The 14,595-nt window shown below is 43.9% G+C and overlaps 1 protein-coding gene across 2 annotated transcripts; it reads left to right on the top strand.

Annotated features, from left to right (window-relative positions):
- Positions 1 to 711: 711 nt before the first annotated feature.
- LOC121402904 (extended synaptotagmin-1-like) lies at positions 712 to 5,702 on the top strand. Of its 2 annotated transcripts, XM_041589766.1 has the most exons (15): positions 713 to 961; positions 1,041 to 1,114; positions 1,204 to 1,276; positions 1,361 to 1,450; positions 1,568 to 1,623; positions 1,795 to 1,915; positions 2,053 to 2,214; positions 2,308 to 2,393; positions 2,487 to 2,535; positions 2,641 to 2,730; positions 2,818 to 2,922; positions 3,115 to 3,186; positions 3,336 to 3,422; positions 3,526 to 3,672; positions 3,962 to 5,702. In XM_041589766.1, the coding sequence occupies exons 1-15, from the start codon at positions 872 to 874 to the stop codon at positions 4,049 to 4,051; spliced, it is 1,392 nt and encodes a 463-aa protein (XP_041445700.1). In that variant the 5' UTR covers positions 713 to 871; the 3' UTR covers positions 4,052 to 5,702. The 2 variants fall into 2 exon arrangements, with proteins under 2 accessions (XP_041445699.1, XP_041445700.1); XM_041589765.1 differs by having other exon boundaries at positions 712 to 961; positions 2,641 to 2,922.
- Positions 5,703 to 14,595: the final 8,893 nt, after the last annotated feature.

The following is a 14,595-nucleotide window of genomic DNA, read 5'->3' as shown; positions in this document are numbered from 1 at the left end:
CCCGGCCACACCACACTTACTTGATTAGCAGGGCCCCCCTGCTTTCTGAGAGCTGCCAACTTTGGGAAGGCAGGGTGGGAGCACAGGGGGAGGTATCTTCTGTCCATTACTTTCCCTTATTGGTCACTGAGTTTAAGTCCCAGTTGAGCTGCTCAGGGATTGGATAGCTGAGGTTTGAACTTCTCCTCCAGCTCATCCAATCACCATGCAGCTTTACAGGGACTCGAAATTCTGTGACCAATAAGGAAAGAAAATGCTGTCACTGGAAGAAGATGCAGCCACCTGTGCTCCCCTCCTCCCTTCTGTAGTTGGCAGCTCACTGACAGCAGGTGGGCCCCCACTAATGAAGTAAGTGTAACATAGCAGGGCCCCCCTAAAGGTAACCCTTTGTGATCCCTGTTGTATGGTGGGGCCCTGAGCGCCAAATTTTTTTTTAAACTTTTTTTTTTTAAACTTTCATAATCCATTTAAGGGGGGCCCTGGCCACCAATGTTCTTATAATGTTGGGGGGCCCTGGCCACAATTTTTTTTTTTTTTGCCATGTGGGTTCCTAGCCATCAATATTTTTTAATGGGGGGCCCTGACCACAAATGTTTTTTAATGGGGGGCCCTGACCACCAATATTTTTTATTAACATGTGGGAACCCTAACCACCAATGTTTTTTTTACTGTGTAGTGGGGGTGGACCTGTGGGGTGGGGAGGGCGGACTTGTAGGTGGGGCTTGCGGTGGGCACAACCCAGGGGGGCCCAGGAAATGTTATCGTATGGGTATGTACGTGTGTCTACATCTCTAACCTCTGCCTTTTCAACTTGTTTCAATGGCAGATTGTTGAGGACATATGGCATCTTCTTTCCAAATACGTGGAAAAGATGATTCGAGAGAGAATTCAGCCTGACATACGCGCCAAAAGCAATTATCTTGCCTCGTTCCGTTTCATCAACATCGATTTTGGCAAGAAGGTAATGATCTCTTTCTGTACTTGGGTTATTCTTCTTCTTGTAAATAGATTTCTTGTAACACCCCAATCTTTATGCTCAGCCCCCACAGATAAAGTCTTGGAAAACTCATGCGGATCCAGAAAAAAAGCAAATAATGTTGGATCTCGATATCAGGTACATTTCAAACCCATCTTTTTTCTATTTCCTTTGCCCACTCTGAAATGTCCCTTCCTTACATAATTGTCTTTTGCTCCTTTTTTCAGTTATAATGCCGACATAAAGGTGGATGCTGGTTTTACGGAAAAAACCCCCATAGCCGGCATCAAATCTATAAAGGTGAGCCTACCAGTCTTATATCGTGTACATTAGCTGCTTCCTTTGCATTTATTACATATATAAACATTACTTTCTCTTTTGCAGCTGGAGGGAATCTTGCGGGTAATTTTGGCACCGCTGATGGAGGACTCACCCATATTTGGAGCACTGACCGTTTATTTCCCTCATCGTCCGGTAAGTTAAGATTTGGAGCTGGTAAGATGAAGGTAGAATTCATTTGTAGTTAGGAAACCGTCGATATTTCTAGTTCTGTAGTTTGAACTCTTCAATGTGACTGTGCATTTATTGCAGGTATTGGAACTACAATGGACCGGATTTGCCCACCTACTGAATATTCCTGGACTTCAGTAAGTTGACTTATATGTATTCATACTCTGCCCTTCCTTTCCCAGCTATTGCTTTTGTCTTTAATCAAAAACGTTATTGCGCTTTATTCCTCTCCCAATTCTCTACCTGCTCTATCTAGCTTATTTGTACATTGGAATAACATACATATTTCCTTCTCCCGTCTCCTTCAGAACGCTGTCGGAAAGAGAGCTTGTGAACCAAATCGGACAGATCATCGTTGCGCCGCAGCATTTCAGCCATCCCCTTGCAGCCAGATTTGATTTGGCTAAGCTGCAGTTTTTAGAACCCTGGGTAAGGCCTAGTTTGTATTTTATAGCCTTCCTGCTTCCCTGTAGAGAGTCAAAGAGTGAAAGTTTAATTTTGAAAACTAAGAGAGTCTACGTTGAAGCTCTTTTCTCTTATACATTACCTTTTTCACTTTATTTTAGAATGCGCTTCGTATCCGAGTCATAGAAGCCAAAAACCTTGTTGCCAAGGAAATTTTAACCAAATCGTCGAACCCTTATGTTGTGATATGCGGAGGAGGAACAACAGCAAAGACAAGGGTGATACACAAGAACTTGAATCCAAAGTGGAATGAGACCTTTGAGGTATCGCATCACATACCCAGATATTTATCTGTACAGTAAGTTCAGTAGATTGCATCTTAGATATTATAACCACATTTCTCGTTTTATCCTTAGATATTATATTCTGACCTCCCAGACCAGGAGATAGAATTTAATCTCATGTCTGACAAAGGCGTTAAGATAAACCAGCAATTGGGCAGGTGAGTATGTCCATATGTGACCCTATAATAACAATAAGCAGCTGTAGAATCTGTAGATACAGTTTCTAACTATTTTTCCTTTCCCATATCTAGTTGCAGAATTAGAATTAAAGAGGTGCCAGAGAGAGGATTCATAGACAAGGTAAGTGTAGCCAGTCATGTTGATATATAATGATAATAATAGTAATACTAATAATACAAAGCTTTCTGAGGCATCTGACTATGTTTTTTTACTTTACTATTTTAGTGGATAGATTTGGAGAACGTAAAGTCTGGCCAGCTTCATATCAAGGTGACACGTCTCAGGCTACTTTCAGACCCAACCCAACTGGAAGAGGTAAAGTCTCTGTTCCTTTACGCTGGCTGCCGTGGAAATACGTTGGAATGTTTTGTTGGTGCATCAAATTTTTTTTTGGTTTTCCAGGTGCTGAAAGTAAACGAACAATCTCGGCCAAAAAGAGATAATGAGATTGCTTCAGCCGTTCTGTACACCTATATTGAAAAAGGAAGGGGTCTGCCTGTTCTACAAGTGAGTCAGATTAAAAGTCCCTCTAACTGCCATTCCTGTCCCTACTGCCTGTTATTATCTTAATTTGAGGTCCTTTTTAATCTCGAGTATTTAAGATATAATAGGTGTAAAATATCTCCCAACACCAAGTTGAAAGTTTCCCTTTTTCCCATTATACACCATTATTGATCGACATCTTTTCTTGTCCAACAGATGAAGAAGGACAATCTGAAAGCGTTAGCTGTCGTGCAGGTTGGCGTTGAAGACAATGTAAAGAAGTTTGGAGTAAGTATTAGAATAACTGTCCAAATATGTGTTACTTATGGAGGAAGGGGAGGCGCTGATTGACACTTCCTTGTACCCTGTGAAAATATCTGTTTCATTAAATGGCCGTGCCAGATTCCATTCTGAATACATCTTATTTCTATTAACAGAGCAGAATAAATAACGGAGAAGCAGAGTGGAAAAAGAGGTTCCAGTTCTTGATAAGGAACCCACTTAATGAGGAACTGAAGCTTAAGGTGAGTACAAATGGGCTTTTCTTACGGCTGCTGTTGTACCCATGTAGGGTGCTGTGTTGTGTTTCTTTGCTTTCTGACCCACTTATGACCGGTATTTTCACAGGTTCACAATGAACACAATAAGCCCATCGGAAGTATTACCGTGCGCCTATCTCGCCTTCTGGCTGCTTCGGAAATGACCTTGCAGGACTGGCTGCCCCTGGAATCAACTGAACAGAATAGTGAAATCCGGGTGAAATTACAATTGAGGGTAAGTGGCATACACTCTATTGTGTTAATATCATCTGTGCTAGAATATTTTCAGCTTTAAAAGACACTGGCATAAACAGTAACAGGGGGAGGCAGGCCCGGGTACAGACTGTAGCCCCCATCAGGAAGCGTTTTTTTCCAACGTTTTTTCGCCGGCACAAACTGCAGGCGGCTCACAGAGCGGGCCCTGCTAGAATTGCACCCACTACTCCCCCGGTAGTTCAGTCAATGGCCATTAAAGAAATGGTCTCATGTGTATATTGATCCAGTGTTATGTGTTTTCCCCTTAGATTTTGACCCCTGATGTTGGAGCTCCATCGCCCCAAGGAAAGACCAAGGCTCAATATATCAAACCACGGACCAAAGTCAAGAAGCACTGAGCGTTCATTTTACAATCATTAGGTGACTGGCCAGTCTACCAACTCATAGACACAATCCACACAATCTATTTGATGAATTAGAGCCAACAGAAATTCCAAATAAAGAATTTATTCCTGATTCAAATGATATTGTTTACCCGTTATTAAGATCAAAGCTAACGCGCAGGTCTCCCTCCCACGGTTGGACAAATCTCAAGTCCTTTATAGGAGTTAAATGGAACATACAGGATCTAGGAGGCACATTAGCTCATAAGTGGTTGGACGTGGAAAAGTTTCATAGTGACTTAATGCAGTGTTGTATTTGAAGGAATCTAAATATTTCCTCTTGGGGAATGTTATACTGGTCACGCAATTGTTGCACTGAGAGTAAGGGTGTCCGTTTAGGAAGGGTAAATATTGTAGTCAGGTTGTTTTGTTCCCACCACTGGAAGGTCCCACCAGAAATCCCCGGAGGAAAGTCTGGGTTAGACCAAAAAACAGCTGGTTTAGATGAAGAAACAAACTTATAAGGCCAAATCTGTGCTGTATCTTGAGAGAATGTGACAATATTTGGGTGTGTCCTTAATTGTATAGCGAATCGTTTAGACCATAATACATTTTGAACATGCCCACTGTCCAGGGAATCCTGGCTTCGGCACCTCTGTGCCACGGTATGAGTTGACTAAGTTGGGCTTCTATATGGTAATAGTGAAGGTTTTAGGCTTCCCTTCTATTGCTCCTGGAAGTAGTAGAAGAGTTAAATCTGATTCTTTTGTTATCCCACAAAAATGTATTGAAAACTTTTAGTAAATATTCTATGCCTTCTGGAGGAGTAACAACTTTCATGGTGTGGAGATGCGTACGGACATCTAAGATGTCTATGAAGAAAGTAAACTCTGCTGAGGCTCTGAGATGGAGGATGAAGAAGGAGGAATGGGAGGATTTAATACCAACACAGAACTTTTGAAAAGAAGGTAGCATGCGGTAAGGTAACTCATGATCTGCCCACAATCTGAGGAGGAGGAACTTAGAAGACTAGATTTTATCTCCTACATGAATAATTCATTCAACTACCCTGATGTAGCTTCTCGTCACCCTTTGGCATCAGTTTAAGCTGTGAGCCATGCAAGTACTTTTGGGGCAGAGGAGAAGGATGCGGACATCAAAGATGCCCATGAAGCAAGAAATTCCAAGTGGAAAGTCTGGGTTAGACAAACCCTGAGAGAATGTGACAATATTGGGTGTGCCCTTATTTATAGAGGGAAGCGTTTAGAACATAAGGGGGGATGAAGCCCGTTTAGGGATGAAATGGAGTTATGCAAGGCCCCCTTCCACGTAAGGTGCAGCCCTTTTAGCCTCCCCCACCCCATTCCCAGCTAGCCCCCAGGTAAGAACAATGGAAAGGGGGAAAAAAGTGTGCGGGTTGGGGGTGGAAACAGAGGAGGAGCGTTGAGCAGGGCAGGGGTTTTAAGAGGATGTGGTTTGTGAAGAGTTCATACGTATTTGTTTTTTGTTTCCCATTCTCCCTCTCTAGGTAAGACGGATCCAGTCGAGAAAAAGGTGCTCCAGGGTTGTTACGACCGATCGCCTGGATGGGGTCAGGAAGGAATTTTTCTCATAGCACTTAATTGGCTGAAAAGTGCTAGAGTTTTCGCCTTCTTTTGGAGTACCATTATCTGTGTTGGTCAACAGATTTGCTAGGGTCAGCTGCGGCTAGGCATCAGTGCAGCTCTAGGTCTACGAATTGGTTACAGTGCAAGCCTACCTTGAGTGAGTCACAAGTGTGCATCAGACTGGGACTGCACGGTCTTCTCTGATGCATGCAAGTGACTGGGCTAGTGCCTTTTATGCACATTCAGGGAGCAGGGGGTGGGCAAAAAGGCGGTCACTGAGTGCGCCCGGCCCTGTGATCTCTACTTCATGTTTGGAAAATTTTTGGGCATTGAGCCCACGTTTTTTTGAGTTGCACATTTTTTGGGCAGGGAGCCCACGATTGGAGAATAAGAGCCGCATCTGGGGTCAGGGTGTACCTTAACTTTGATTCTTTACGTGTAAAATAAAGCCTGTGCCCTCCACTGATTTTGCCATAATATGTCTCTGTGTTTTAATTGAATGGTAAAGGCACAACTTGGGGGATAGGGGGTTCCTTGGCCTATACATTTCGAACATGCCCACAAGAAGGCCAGTGTTTTTATGGACTTTCCTTGTGTACACTACATCCCAAGATAGTACAGTGGGTCACCTTACAGATTTAGGGTCTATGGCCCTGTTCAATGGTCAGCTCTATGGTTTATGGACATAGATATATGGATGTCAGTGTGAGCATTCTGTTCAAGCTGTTTGTAGACGCTCCCTATGTCTGTATTGGTTTATTCCAGACCCCCAAAAAACAGGCAATTTAACTAGTGTGTGTGGGTTGATAGGGCCCTTCGACTGAAAGCTCCACTGTAACGATATGAATAATGACAAAACTTTACCAAGCACTGTGTACACACACACACATATATATATATATATATATATATATATATATATATATATATATATATATATATATATATATATATATATATATATATATATATATATATATATATATATATATATACACACACATGGGCGTCCGCAGAAAATTTTCCAGGGGGGGGGGGCAAGTAATTTAGTTTAGGGTAGCATCCCCCAACAGACAAATATATATATATATATATATATATATATATATATATATATATATATATATATATATATATATATATAAAGGGTGGAATGAATTTATGGAATGTAATTGCTTAGGTGCCCCAGTGTGGAAGTGGTTGGGATAGTTTATTGGCAGATTTGGAAGTAGATGGAGTGTACTACTAATGTGAGGCAGGGTCTTGACATGAAGGGGCCAGGGATGGGGGACCTCGTGAATCAGGAAGGAGCAGGCTGAGATCAGGTTGGGGAGAGAAAAGGGCAGGTCCTCACCTATTTCTTTTTCATCGCTCAGCTCCCGCGCATTCGACTCGTCCTCACAAAGCACCCTGCCGAGTGGCGACGTGACGTCGCGGCGGCGACGTCACATCGCGGCGGCGACGTCACATCGCGGCGGCGTCCGTGACGTCAATCAGAGTCAGCCCGGAGACTGGGGGAGGCAGTTGGGAAGCGCTGGCTGTGGGTAAAATTAAGCGTGCAGAGTGATTTGTGTGGACAGTCCCAGGGGGGCAGGGCTGGTCTTACCAACTGCGGGGCCCAATTGGAGCAACTTTGGTGGGGCCCCCCAAATTTAAAGAGCCAGTAACATTTTCTAGTAGACTTGGGGGCACATTTACTTAGCTCGAGTGAAGGAATAGAAGAAAAAATACTTCGAATTTCGAACGTTTTTTTGGGCTACTTCGACCTTCGATTCAAACGATTCGAACTTAAAATCGTTCCACTATTCGACCATTCGATAGTCGAAGTACTGTCTTTTTAAAATATTTCTCATTGTTTTCTGGCAATGTGAAAACTTATTCAGATGACAGCTTACTTTTAGAGTTAGAAAGGTATCAAAAATAAACTGTATGCAAAACAACACTGAGCATAATCCATTTCTCAAAAGAGCAAACAGATTTTTTTTATACTCAGTTTTGAAATCTGACATGGGGCTAGACATTGTCAATTTCCCAGCTGCCCCAAGTCATGTGACTTGTGCTCTCATAAACTTCAATCACTCTTTACTGCTGTACTGCAAGTTGGAGTGATATCACCCCCCCCCCCTCCCAGCAGCCAAACAAAAGAACAATAACAAGATAGCAGCTCCCTAACACAAGATAACTGCTGCCTGGTAGATCTAAGAACAACACTCAATAGTAAAAACCCATTTCCCACTGAGATACATTAGTTACATTGAGAAGGAAAAACAGCAGCCTGCCAGAAAGCATTTCTCTCCTAAAGTGTAGGCACAAGTCACATGACTGGGGGCAGCTGGGATATTGACAAAATGTCTAGCCCCATGTCAGATTTCAAAATTGAATTTAAAAAAATCTGTTTGCTCTTTTGAGAAATGGATTTCAGTGCAGAATTCTGCTGGAGTAGCACTATTAACTGATGTGTTTTGAAAAAAGACATGTTTTCCGATGACAAGATCCCTTTAAGTATGTGATTAAAAAATGACCTGTTGGAGGGGCTAATCACAACATGTTCGTCTCCTATCTCATTTTAGCTCACAATGCTGCGCCTTCCTCCACTAACAATCTGCTTCCCTATCTACCCATGCCTTAACCCCTTCGGCTCAGCTCTGCTTATTGGCTTTGCGGGGCCCAGGCACAAATACTTTAGGGGAAACTAGTTTTGCTTTGTATTTCGTCCTATCTTTAATATATAAGGTTAAGATTACAGTGTAACCAATATATGTTAACTGTGTGTGTATACAAATGTGTTATGTAGGGAATTGGGAAGCCAGGTCTCAGCAGATCTAGCCCCCCTATGACTGGGGAATACATACAGGCAGTAGAGCCAGTGAGTGGAGTGGACATTTCAGTTTGTCTTACAAATGATGACTTGATTGCTGGACCTGGACAGATAGGTTTGGGGCAGAGAAAGGCTACAGGGCAGTAGGCAATCTGTGCATGTGATCCCAAGGTGAGATATCACTCGTAATTTGTGCAAAGGAGAAACACTGATGTATAGGAGATTAGAGGCGCTTTATCCCAGCAAATTACATTTTCTTCCCAGTCTGGCAGGGACGGGGGGGAGGTAAGGATATAGTTGCTTTGCTCTGGGACAAAATAGGATATACAGTACATCATGGCAAGCAGCATAAAAACTGGAAATGTACCTCAAGTCAAAACCTCACAATAGGCACCAAGCACCACCCTCTTTATTATGAGGTGCAGATGCAGTGTGTCCAATGTGATGATACAACGCCAGTTCAATGAGTGATCCTTACGCTAATACAATGCGGGGAAAAGACAAATCTAATGAGGCAGTGCCATGTACCTTAAAATTGGTTTGGTGGTGGGACCTCAAATTCAGCTCCAGCCTCCAGGGCAGGAGGAGCTGAGTCTGACGCGTGCCTGTTCAGAAACTCACTCAGAGTGAGTCAGACTGTCGGAGACTCTGAGCTGTTCTGTTCCTGCTGCAGTCTGCTGTGGGCGGGATTTGCGGGAGGCTGTAGTATTACAGCCAGGCGGTGGTAACGGTCCCATGCATGACGTCGCGTCACGTCGCTCCAGGCTCCAGCGAAGTCGCGTCACGTTGCGCTGGTGACGTCGCATAGGCGATGTTGCGCCGGCGACGTCACACTCGGCCTGGACGATGGGTGCGGGGCCCCCACTGACGCGGGGCCCAATTGCGACCAATCGGCCCAAGGCCGGGCCTGCGGGGGGGGCACTGCCCCCTCTTGCCCCCCTCTGTGGACGCCCATGTATATATAATATCAAAACAGGGGGGTTGTGGGAGCACTCTAAAGGCTTTAAAGTATATATATATATATAAGTATAATAAATGCTATTGCATATGTACCCAAAACAGGGGTTATTTTGTTACAAAGTTATGATCATAAAATTGATAAGCCACCATACCACGTCAAGGTAAACCCCGAATGGCGGTCCCTAACTTGTTTTATATTTTATGTGCATTTTAGCATTACCTGTATATCAATGTCCGTTGAATGATTATATATATATATATATATATATATATATATATATATATATATATATATATATATATATATATATATAAAAATAAAAACTGGTTGGAAATAAAGCCTCCGTTTCCTGAGTCTGCACAGTAATGTAGATACTATGTAGATCCATTTCTTTGAATCAATTTAGCCTTTTACATAACATTACAGCTGCCGGTGCCAAACCCAGTCATTTAATAAATGGTTTATTGTCTCTCTAACAGGAGATGTGTTTAGTTACGTCTGCTATAGAAACGATGTTAATTGTTATTAGGGTACAGAGATGCTACGCAACTTTCCTCTGTCGGCACCCGTCCCTATTCCTCCACAATTTGAGTCCCTCCAGCAAAACCCTGCTTAGTGACTGATAATAAAAGGATTCAATGAATGTGACGTGCCATAGGCCGTCAGAAATCTCCAGGGCTGTATTTATCCAAGTTAATATAAGCTTTTCCCATTCAAATAACTGATATCGCCTTGGGGAATTACTTGCCCTTTGATTTTGTAATTAGAAGCAAATAAAGAAGAAACTGAGTTTATTTTGTATTTAAATGGCGTCAGATGGTGACTTATGGCTTTCTACACATATTTGTCTTGTTCCCAATACATTTCCCAGCCATTCTCAGAGTAGAATTGATACAAAATGCCGGGGAGTGTAGAGCAATTGCCCCCCCATCCATCATTTCATTCAATAACGAATGGACTCAATAAAGTCTCAGCGCTTAACAACTGCCTTAAACCCGCGTGACACAATGGCAGCACCAGCGGGAATACTTAACTTCCCAAGGCAGCTCCATTATACCTAATAAAAATAAATTAATAAAAATAAAGGGGCCCAGCCTGAAGGTCAGTTATGGGGAAGATTTGGGGTGAGTGTTTATTTGTACCCGGGGTACCCCTGGAACAATAGCAGGGTGACTGTTACCCCAATGTTTCTATATATCTGTAACCTTGTTATGAGCTAAGGGGGCCCAGCCTGAAGGCCAGTTAGGGGGAGATTTGGGGTGAGTGTTTATTTGTGCCCTGGGTACCCCTGGAACTATAGCAGGGTGACTGTTACCCCAATGTTTCTAAATATCTGTAACCTTGTTATGAGCTAAGGGGGCCCAGTCTGAAGGTCAGTTAGGGGGAGATTTGGGGAGAGTGTTTATTTGTACCCGGGGTACCCCTGGAACAATAGCAGGGTGACTGTTACCCCAATGTTTCTATATATCTGTAACCTTGTTATGAGCTAAGGGGGCCCAGTCTGAAGGTCAGTTAGGGGGAGGTTTGGGGTGAGTGCTTATTTGTACCCTGGGTACCCCTGGAACTATAGCAGGGTGACTGTTACCCCAATGTTTCTATATATCTGTAACCTTGTTATGAGCTAAGTGGGCCCAGCCTGAAGGTCAGTTAGGGGGAGATTTGGGGTGAGTGCTTATTTGTACCCTGGGTACCCCTGGAACTATAGCAGGGTGACTGTTACCCCAATGTTTCTAAATATCTGTAACCTTGTTATGAGCTAAGTGGGCCCAGCCTGAAGGCCGGTTTGGGGGAGATTTGGGGTGAGTGCTTATTTGTGTCCTGGGTACCCCTGGAACTATAGCAGGGTGACTGTTACCCAATGTTAAAGGTTGGACCTACAATGAGGACTTGAACTGAAAAAGTCTGACAGTCAGTGCCCTGTGGTAAGTGTAGAAAAGAAATGTATAAAAGAAACCATACATTGTTATCGCTTACAGATTCAGACCAAAGCTCTTGTAAGTAAGGCCTCACTGGTGCCACTTCTTATACTACCTAAGTATGTCCTTGCCCTTAATTCAGTTCCTAAGCAGGTAATTGCTTAATGAGGATATTGAGATAGAAATCTGACCAGCAGATCATCATTTCATTAATGGATAACAGAATCTCCCTGTCTCAGCCCAGTGACTGTACAAACCTGGGAAAGGCACTCATAAATAATTGGTATTTTAGCTTTGAAGTAGCCTTGAGCATCAGAATAACCAGCCAAGGACTTGTTATTCAAGAGAGTTAACAGAAGAGCAAATACCTTGGCTGACTCCTGCTCATTTTACAGCATTTAAAGGTTATCATATTATTGGGTCAGAATACAGCTTGGAAAAATAAGCTCCGCTTAATGACAACTGATGTCAACAGCCAGCCATTCTTAAGGAAGGTATGTCTTAATGATGGATCTTTCATGTTCAGGATAATTATCGAGTCCCAATTCTCTGTATCGTCAACAGGGAAAAGAAAAACACACGCTCCCTTGTCTGGAGCTTTTGATTTAGTCCTTACATGAATAGTTGCTTCTACCTAGGTCTGGCCTTGGTTGTTTTTGTATGTACAGTATATATAATAAAAAGGGGGCAACCATATTCCTGACAAGAGACCCTACGGGCCATACAGGGTCAGACTGGGCCAGTGGGACACCGGGAAAAATCCTGGTAGGCTTCAGCCCTTGTTGGCCCTGCCAACCCAGACCCGCTCCCTGTCCTCTAGGGTTGCCACCTGTCTGGTTTTCACCCGGACAGCTGCCCGGATGAAAAGTGGCAAATTAGGAAATCCAGACATGACATTTAAGTGAATGACATGGTGATCAGCCAATCACTGATCGCCACGTCATCAGTCCTGCCCCCTATGTCATACGTTCCGCACCTGACATCACTGCCCCGCCCTGATGTCACACCCTGCCCCCGATGTAACCCTCCCAAAACAATAAAGGTGGCAACCCTACTGGGGGAGGCTGGTGGAGGAGGATTATTGCTGGGGCCCCTGAGGAAGTAACCCAGGTAGGCCCCGGACCCTTGGAAAGGCAATCTTTGGATGTGGTGTTGTCCCCTGACAAACTTTGCCCGGCTGTCTCTCAGGCCTACCTACAGCTGCTGCTTAGGGTCCCACAATTTTTGAAATCCAGTGCAGGGTGAGAAAGTAGGCAGTTTGCATACCATGACCATGGCCACTCCAAACAACTCGCCTCCAAGCCGCCACCCCTGCTGTTGGTCCCTGTTGCTCCACAGTCAACTTCTCCTCTCTTCTCCCACCTTCTACACAGATGTGACTAGGACCCTGTTGCACCCTAGGCACATGCTTCTTCTGCCCACCACTAGTTATGCATTAAGGCTAGGGATGCCACCTTATCTGGAAAAAAATACTGGCCTTCCTATATATTTATCTTTTTTCTTTATTAATAACATTGGGCTCAACCATCATTATTACCGGTCAGGTGGCAACCCTAATTAATGTGGATAGTGTTCTCCTGTCATCCAGAGTCAGATTGGGGTGTGTTGAGCCAACCGGGGCTCCAATGTCAAGGATTCCCCTTGTGACCTGAAGGGCCCCCCTCTTGGCTTTTGCCTCCCCTGCCTGCCTTGAACCGCATACTGTTTACCTCTTTCTCACTGCTTAACTTGCAACTGTGAGCAAGGGAGCATCCACTGCATTCAGAGGGAGTGTTACATCTGCATTGATGGGGGCCCATGAAGGATAAAGCCCCTCTGAGTCCCCTAAGCACAGTCTGACCCTGCTGGCATCTGCCAACCTATTCTGCCAACTGGTGAAAATGATCCAAAGTTCAATGGAGGTGCCTTTCACACCACTCTAGCTGACACTTGGCATTGCATTGTTGGGTTTGTTTGCCTTTAATCCCCCATGCTTAGGGTTGCCATGTGGCCAGTATTTTACCACATTGCCTCTGGAGACAGTTTGGAATTCAGAAGTGAATGTTCCACCTGAGGATATGTCTGCTTCCTAGAACAGGGGATCCTAAAACTTTTTTACCCATGAGCCACATTCAAATGTAAAAAGAGTTGGGGAGCAACACAAGCATAGGAGCAACATGCAAGGGTTCGGTGAGCAACATGTTGCCCACAAGCCACTTGTTGGGGATCACTGGCCTAGATTAAAGGCAACAGAACATGGATAAAAATGATGAAGCTAATCCAAGATTCCCAGGCTCGGATTTGCGGCAAGGCCGCATAGGCCCGGGCCTAGGGCGGCAAAAAAATAGGGACGGCATGCCGCCCAGCCGCATTATGGGGACGTGTGCGTCCCCATTCAATTACAGCAGCTGCGCCGGCGTTTTTCCACCGGCGCGCTGGGAAGGGGAGGTGGGCGCTAGGACCGCGCGGCCTAGGGGCGCCCGTCATTGAAATCCGGCGCTGAAGATTCCAATTGTCCATATAAGTAAATCTATGTATATGATCATTGTAATGGCCTGAATACACAGTGAAATGACATGAATTGCCTGAACGTGTGACCTAAGCTGCCACTATTAGAAGATACATTTTTACCCTTCAGTCCTTACAATAAAAAAGGTTAAAAAGCCCTTTTTTTAAGTGAGTCGGAGATCTTGTGAATATTTAGATTTTACATGAGATGAACCTTAAACACAGAAGACGCCGCCGTGTTTGTAAATTGTGCCTTATTTAATCTCGGAGCGTGCCTTCCCAACATTTCAGAATTAGATTTGCAGAATTATTATTCATTTCTGAGCTCCACAAGACTTGGGGGGAGATCAGACGGAGTTGATAATATTCACCCGATGTCCTTTCTTTTAGCAGAAGATAATGAAGAGCCAAATTTAATCTAAAACGTGATGGCATTTGGGTAATTCTTGCATGTCAGTGCACAGAACGGATACTGAGGAATAATTTCTTGAATCAGTAAGTTCCTCCTATTCTATTGGCATCCAACAAAGGCCTGTATTGACTGCTCATATTTGTATGCGCAGGCATGTTAAAGTGACACTGACACCACTAAAATAATTCTAGCAGAGGAATTCTGACACCATCTCTCCATATAAATGAATTATGATTAGCCCACAATAAACCTGACACTTTTTCTTACAGCTCTGGTTTCCCTTTCCATTATATAGTGCAGTGATTCTCAACCAGTGGCGAGTTACTCTACAACCCCGGTGGCCTTAAAGCAGGGTATT

This window comes from Xenopus laevis, chromosome 4L (genome assembly GCF_017654675.1).
Source record: "Xenopus laevis strain J_2021 chromosome 4L, Xenopus_laevis_v10.1, whole genome shotgun sequence".
Classification (NCBI taxonomy): Eukaryota; Metazoa; Chordata; class Amphibia; order Anura; family Pipidae; genus Xenopus; species Xenopus laevis.
Note: the sequence above shows the minus strand (reverse complement) of the source record. Positions and strands in the feature narration are given on the sequence as shown.